The sequence below is a fragment of the Elgaria multicarinata genome, chromosome 8 (genome assembly GCF_023053635.1).
Source record: "Elgaria multicarinata webbii isolate HBS135686 ecotype San Diego chromosome 8, rElgMul1.1.pri, whole genome shotgun sequence".
In the NCBI taxonomy this organism is placed as follows: Eukaryota; Metazoa; Chordata; class Lepidosauria; order Squamata; family Anguidae; genus Elgaria; species Elgaria multicarinata.
Genome location: NC_086178.1, coordinates 94,321,516 through 94,329,370, shown reverse-complemented (window position 1 = coordinate 94,329,370; position 7,855 = coordinate 94,321,516). Strand labels below are relative to the sequence as shown.

The window sequence follows — 7,855 nt, the reverse complement described above, 5'->3', positions numbered from 1 at the left end:
AATGAGACATGCTTCCTAGTAAGTGTGCGTAGGCTTGCACTAGAAGTTCCATGAACAAAGTGGGGATTAGTCCTAAGTAAACATGCCTAGAATCAAGCTGTAAATACCCAGAAATTTCTATAAACAAGGGAAATTACCAGTAGTTATTGGGCAAACTATTGTTCCCAGACAATTTGAGAAATGAGCATATTGCAGACCTTGGGTGTTTGGACTGCGTAATATAGGAGTGCAAGATCATCCATATGGAGTCCATGAATAATATAAGCCGACATCTCGTGGATCCTAACGTTATAATGACATTGAATCCAATAGGAAGTTCAAAAAAATAAAGGGCCACCTTGAAAGGGATAACTCTGAAAGGCAACCTATAAATAAATATATAAATGTAGATAAATAAAAGACACGATATTGTGTCATTTATAATGCTTAGTCTCCAAAATCAAATATTTTCCCCATTTAAAAAATAAAATAAAAAAGCAGTATTTAACTAGTTTGTTTGCTTACATAGTCATGGTTCCATTTTAAGATATTCAGCTTTTAACGTGATTATTTGTGAGACATTTAGATTTTTAAGAAGCAATACTTATTATAATTCAAATTTGAAATTAAGAGTGTAATCCTATCTAGAGGCCCATCAGCCTCCAGCCTCCAGCAATCGGACGTTTTTGCCTGTCTGACTGAGGTGTCGGGGAGGGGGAGGGAAGGAGGATGGAGTGGCCAGAAGTTTGTTCATAAGATGGCTGTCCTCCGCACTGACCAGCACAGCCTCTTTCCCTCCTCTGCGATCAACATCTAAGGTCCTCCTCCGAGTGCCTATGCCGAGGGCAGCTCAGAGGATGGCAACCAGGGAGAGGGCCTTTTCAGTGGTGGCCCCCCAATTATGGAATGATCTCCCTGATGAGGCTTGCCTGGCGCCAACATTGTTATCTTTTTGGCACCAGGTCAAGACCTTGTTCTTCTCCCAGGCATTTAACAGCATTTAACAACATATGCTAACTTTGTTTGATTTTTAATGGACCCCAGAACTGTCGTTGTTTAAAATGGATACTGTTTTACACTGTTGTTTTTATATTTTTGGTGGTTTTAAATTTGTATACTTTTTAATGTTCGCTGTTTTTTGTAACCCCCCCAGAGAGCTTCAGCTATGGGGCGGTATATAAATTTAATAAATAAATAAATAAAACTCAAGGCAGGGTACAGTCTGGAACGGAGAATGGAGCTCTGAATCTGAACTATCCTATGCCACCACCCCAGATGCTGTCCAGGGGGCATAGGATTGCTCTCTAAGTTATCCATCCTGCTTCTTATACATTGCTTTATCATAATTATAACAATTCTGTAAGGAAGGCCAGTATTGTTATCCTGATCAGATACAGTGCAGCTGGGGTTAAAAGAGAGCAGCTTGCCTAACAGCCAAACCAGAAGAGATGGCAAGAGATACATAATTGGAACATCCATAGTTGACAAAAAAACCTTGGGGTCCAAATCAGACTGGCATTGCATTGCTTGGATATGGAAGGTTTAACCCTTTTCCCCCCACGGCATTTTCCAAGTCTAAAAAGGACATGGAGAATATGCTTAAAATACAGTCAGATGAGAAAGGCTTGTTCATTCATCAAGGATGGCCCACAGCCAGTAAAACTCTAAGTTTCATTTGCTCTGTACCCTGATCCTTTATAAATACTGCAAGTGCCTTTGTAGGTAAAAGCTAAGAAGTATGTTTCTTAGTTTCAGTTTTGAATGCTATGAAAGGTTTCTCAATTGTCAATGTAAATTACAGGAAGGCATGGTGATGGTGATGCCAGTTCAGCTTGTGGCAGAGGACTTCAAAATTACTCTCCCAGAGCTGCGAAATCTGATGGAATTACGAAAGAAAGATGCAGTGACAAAAATAAAAGAAATGTATGGTGACATCTTTGAAATCTGTAACCGGCTGCAGACCTCTCCTATGAATGGGATATCGGCTAACCAGCAAGAATTAGAGTTAAGGAGATCTGTCTTTGGAAATAACTTCATACCTCCTAAAAAGCCCCTAACTTTCCTAGAATTAGTATGGGAAGCACTGCAGGATATGACTTTATGTGTCTTAGAAGTTGCAGCCATCATATCATTAGGACTTTCATTTTATAATCCACCAGGAGGAAGTATGGCAACATGTCATGCACATGGTTTTGAAGAAGAAGAAGTAGGAGGGGAGGCTGATTGGATTGAAGGTTCTGCAATACTTTTGTCAGTAGTTTGTGTAGTGATAGTGACTGCTTTCAATGACTGGAGTAAGGAAAATCAATTTAGGGGGTTGCAGAATCGCATTGAAAAGGAACATTTGTTTACGGTTATCCGCAGAGGAGAGTTAGAACAAGTGGCAGTAGCTGACTTAGTGGTTGGGGACATTGCACAGATCAAATATGGTGACCTTCTACCAGCTGATGGTTTGCTTCTCCAAGGGCATGATCTGAAAATTGATGAGAGCTCCCTCACAGGGGAATCAGATCATGTCAAGAAATCTTTGACTGGGGACCCTATGTTGCTTTCAGGTACCCATGTGATGGAAGGCTCTGGAAAGATGGTTATTACAGCTGTCGGTATAAACTCGCAAACAGGAATTATCCTCACTTTACTTGGAGTGGGAGAGGAGAAAGAGAAAGAGAAACCGACAGACAAAACACACACAAAAGCAGATAACTCTCCTGGGAAGAGCGAGAATGCCAAAAAGGTGTGTGAAGATGCAACCGAAACAAACGAAACGCAACAACATCCAACGAAACCAAAGACACACAAAAAAGAAAAATCAGTTCTACAAGCAAAACTCACCAGATTAGCAGTTCAGATAGGCAAAGCAGGACTGGCAATGTCTATAATTACCGTTATTGTCCTTATAGTCTTTTTTTTAGTTCAAACTTTTGTGATTGAGAAGCGTGTTTGGACTATTGAATGTACACCAGTTTACATACAATATTTTGTGAAGTTCTTTATTATTGGTGTTACAATCTTGGTCGTAGCAGTGCCAGAGGGCCTTCCACTTGCTGTCACCATCTCACTTGCCTACTCTGTGAAGAAAATGATGAAAGATAATAATCTAGTGAGACATTTGGATGCCTGTGAAACTATGGGTAATGCAACTGCAATTTGTTCAGATAAAACAGGAACCTTAACCATGAACAGAATGACTGTAGTCCAGATTTTCATTGGTGGCACACATTATAAAGTTGTTCCTGCACCTGATTTAATTCACCCAACCATGTTGATGTATCTGCTTGAAAGTATTTCTGTAAATTGTGCTTATACGTCTAAAATCCTGCCTCCTGAAAAACGGGGAGGCCTGCCCTGTCAAATTGGGAATAAAACTGAATGTGCTTTACTGGCCCTGCTTTTGGAATTAGATCTGGATTATGAGGCTGTAAGGACTAAGATACCAGAGGAGAAGCTGCATAAAGTGTACACTTTCAATTCCGACAGGAAATCTATGAGCACAGTTTTGAAAAATGCTGATGGTAGTTATCAACTGTTCAGCAAAGGTGCTTCTGAAATACTCCTTCAAAAATGCAACCGACTATTGAATGCTGTTGGAAGAGAAGACCCCTTTTCAAAAAAAGACCGGGAAAACGTAATGAAAAATGTGATTTCACCGATGGCCTCAGAGGGTCTTCGAACCATATGTCTAGCTTTCAGACATTTCCCGGCTGGCCCTTCAGAACCAGTATGGGACAACGAGGATGATATTATCAAGGAGTTGACGTGTATTGGAATTGTAGGTATTGAAGATCCGGTGAGACCTGAAGTTCCTGATGCAATAAGAAAATGTCAGAATGCTGGCATAGTTGTGCGTATGGTCACTGGAGATAACATAAACACCGCTCGCGCAATTGCTGCAAAATGTGGCATCCTGCGACCCGGAGAGACATTTGTGTGCTTAGAGGGGACAGATTTTAATAGACTGATACGTGGTCTGGATGGGGAGATTAAACAAGAGCTTCTTGACAGGATTTGGCCTACACTTTGTGTGCTTGCAAGGTCCTCACCTACTGACAAGTACAACTTAGTGGAAGGGATAATTAACAGTAATATCACAGAAGAAAGGCAAGTGGTAGCAGTAACTGGTGATGGCACTAATGATGGGCCTGCATTAAAAAAAGCTGATGTTGGCTTTGCAATGGGTATTGCTGGAACAGATGTAGCTAAAGAAGCCTCTGATATCATTCTCACTGATGACAACTTCTCCAGCATTGTTAAAGCGGTTATGTGGGGTAGGAATGTCTATGACAGCATTTCCAAATTCCTCCAGTTTCAGCTTACTGTCAATGTAGTAGCAGTGATAGTTGCTTTTACGGGAGCCTGCGTCACCCAGAATTCCCCTCTGAAAGCTGTTCAGATGCTGTGGGTCAATCTCATTATGGATACATTTGCTTCTCTTGCTTTAGCCACAGAAAAGCCAACCGAAGCCCTATTGAAACGAAAGCCTTATGGCAGAGACAAACCCCTTATCTCTCGTACAATGCTGAAAAATATTGTGTTCCAAGCCATTTATCAGCTTGTAGTTGTCTTTGTGCTTGTGTTTGCAGGTGAAAAACTATTTGATGTCGAAAACGGACGGCTTGCACCAATGCAGTCCCCACCTACCCAGCATTACACTATTGTCTTTAACACATTTGTAATGATGCAGATTTTTAATGAAGTCAATGCACGAAAGATTCATGGGGAAAGGAATGTTTTTTCAGGGATATTCACCAATAGCATCTTCTGTTTTGTCACTGTGGGAACACTGATAACACAGATCATCATTGTTGAGGTGGGAGGCAAGCCCTTTAGCTGTACAAAGCTTACGCTTGAGCAATGGTTATGGTCAATCTTCTTTGGCTTTGGGACATTGCTCTGGGGACAGTTGATCATTAGTATTCCAAACAGGTATCTTTGCTGCCTGAAGGCAGTAGGTGGGGGGCCACTAAAACAGGAAATTATTGAAGAACTACCTGAAGAGACAACAGCAATTGACTATGGACAGCGGGAACTGCGTCACAGTCAGATTTTGTGGTTTCGGGGCCTGAGCAGAATACAAGCTCAGAGCAAAGTGGTGAAAGCCTTTCAGGATCCCTCATATAAGAATCCACGTGGAACAGGTAGCGCTAAAACTATCTAACCAAAGATGAGTAGGGAATAGGAAACCTTCTTGGCTTGTCACTGAATTTACTTTTTAGAAAAGCGTAATGTGCATATTAGCATGATTAAGAAATGGATGGGATTCTTCTTCAGAGCAATCCATTAGTGAGACACATTTTTGAAGCTATCTAGCAAAATATTGAGACTTTTTTTTTTAAGAGGATATAGGGAAAAACATGAGAAATCAAAATAACAGTCCAAAATAACAATTCAGACTTTCTTTGTACATGGGTCTGAGCATTATGTTACCAGACCTTTACTGGATCTTGAGCCTTTAAATTTATTTGTGCAAGGGGTGTCTTCAGAAAAAGAGTGAGTGATAAAACCAAAAGCCATCTCCTGAATTCTTGATTTGTATATGCTGATTGATTAAAAGGTGATATAAATAATAGCAGTTAAACTGTACATAGTCTTTTACTTTTGCTCCTGTTTATGCTTATAACTGGTATCAATTGGCTGAGCTGCTTCCAGCCATTGATTGCCTGTTTGGCAATCTGCTATTTTCTCAAGTATTTTGAATCCTTTCTTTAGCTACTGGGCTGTGATTCCTAAGGGAGTGGGGATAGATCTGGCTACAAGTAGGCTAAGCTTATTTGCATTTTGTTTTTGATAGTTGCTTATAAGCAAAGATTATTGAATAATAAAAAAATGCTAAAAACCTTCTTTACTCTTGTTGCTTAATTAAAGGGAGGGGGGGATCCTAATGATTGTACCAAAATAACAATTAGTTAACACTGTGAGCTTTTCGACACAAGGCTGTTAATCCACAGTTAATCTGCTCTACCTATTTTCAGTTTTGTCACAGAATTGAGATCCAAGTACTACACAAGGAACGTTTCCTTTCTTGATTTTCTGCTCTAGGTAGCACTGTAGTATAGTGTAATAGTGCAAATACTGCAAGCGGGAATTGCACTTCCTTTCACTCACAATGAAATATTCTTTTCCCTACTCTAAAAAAACTTGCTGAAAGTGCCGGTTAGACACAGAGGTGAAACCGGAGGGTCCTGACATTGTCTAAACCTACAAACAATCATGAGTAGAGTATGACATACACACAATAAATGCCTCATGTAGAAAGAGGTATTGTAGACAACTGGCCTTATAATTCCTTCACCCCAATAACTTATGGATTTTTTATTCCCTTAAACAAGTCTACCAGGAATATATACCGGGGGCTTGTCTATATGGCTTGTTTACACTGACGTAGCTGTGCATATTCTCACTTTAGGATACACGAGCAAGCCGTCCATTTGCAGTAACATCGCATTTTAACTGTGATAATGCGCATATTCGCCTTAGCGATTTACAGCGACTTTTCGCTCAGGTCCGAGTTTGCTCCACGTTATGGTTATGTGTCACTGGGAAATTAAACTGCATTTTGACAGGTGAGCAGTACCTTGAGGGTAGGAGAATGTGATTGGCCGGTTTCCCATTTTCCCATCTATCAGCAGGCTCCTTTTTTCACGCTGTTTTAGGTTGAACTATCTGATCCTACAGAGCTCCACATAAACAAAGAAGCAGAGGTGTGCTGCCGTCCTCCTCTGCAGACTCGTTCCTTTCCCCCTGCTCCGGTTTTTGATGTTATATCAATCTGCAGAGCTCCGCATATAAATTATAGCACTTCACTCATCTCCATAGCATCCATACCATTATGGGATAATGCGCACGTGCACATGTATAACTGCACTACAAAAAAAAATACAGGAGATAAATCACTGTTGCTGCTGCAGTGTGACGCTCTTTACCTACATTTGAATCAACAAAAAATCTAACAACCCTATTTTTATCCTACCCCTTTATGAAGATCTTCAAGATTCTACATTTTGGTCTTGATCAAGAACCCATTCCTTAAAGGTTCTAAGATGGGAAGAAGTTACATAAAAATAACTTTTTATATTTATGTGTGGTAAGACCCACATTGAAAAAGCCCTCCTTGTCCCCCACGGTATTAGATAACTACCGTCCAGTCTCCAACATTCCATTTTGGGGCAAGGTATTGGAGCGTGTGGTGGCCTCCCAACTCCAGGGATTCCTGGATGAGATGGATTATCTTGATCCATTTCAATCTGGCTTCAGGCCTGGTTATGGGACAGAAACAGCTTTGGTCGCCTTGGTGGATGATCTTCGCCGGGAACTGGACAGGGGGAGTGTGTCCCTGCTGGTTCTGCTGGACCTCTCAGCGGCATTCAATACCATTGACCATGGTATCCTTCTGAGCTGCCTTGCTGGGATGGGACTTGGAGGCACTGTTTTACAATGGCTCCGTTCCTTCCTGGATGGGCGGACCCAGAAGGTGGTACTGGGGGACTCCTGTTCGACTCCTTGGCCATTGGCCTGTGGAGTCCCTCAGGGCTCTGTTTTGTCCCCCATGCTATTTAATATATACATGAAACTGTTGGGAGAAGTTATCCAGAGTTGTGGGGTGCAGTTCCACCAGTACGCTGATGACACCCAACTCTACTACTCCTTTCCACCCAATTCCAAGGAAGCGGTTTCTGTGCTAAACCATTGTCTGTTGGCAGTAATGGATTGGATGAGGGTGAACAAATTGAAGCTTAATCCTGGTCAGTCGAAAGGCAGATCAGGGAATAGGGATTCAGCTTGTGCTGGATGGGGTTACACTCTCCCTGAAGACACAGGTCCGCAGCATGGACAACATCAAGTTTGCAAAACCACGTACCAAGCATGGTGAATGTGCAAT

At 41.4% G+C, this 7,855-nt stretch overlaps 1 protein-coding gene across 1 annotated transcript; it reads left to right on the top strand.

The window, feature by feature from the left end:
- The first annotated feature begins 1,792 nt into the window (after positions 1 to 1,792).
- Positions 1,793 to 6,259, top strand: LOC134403184 (plasma membrane calcium-transporting ATPase 1-like). Its single transcript, XM_063133291.1, has 2 exons — positions 1,793 to 5,081; positions 6,189 to 6,259. Exons 1-2 carry the CDS (start codon positions 1,793 to 1,795, stop codon positions 6,257 to 6,259), a joined length of 3,360 nt encoding a protein of 1,119 aa, XP_062989361.1.
- Positions 6,260 to 7,855: the final 1,596 nt, after the last annotated feature.

Bases quoted from the DNA above. Each gene is read 5' to 3' on its own strand.
- LOC134403184 (XM_063133291.1), top strand. From the start codon at position 1,793: ATGGTGATGCCAGTTCAGCTTGTGGCAGAGGACTTCAAAATTACTCTC. The intron at 5,082-6,188 runs AGGATCCCTCAT...ACAAACAATCAT, and splicing joins CAAAGTGGTGAAAGCCTTTC to GAGTAGAGTATGACATACAC.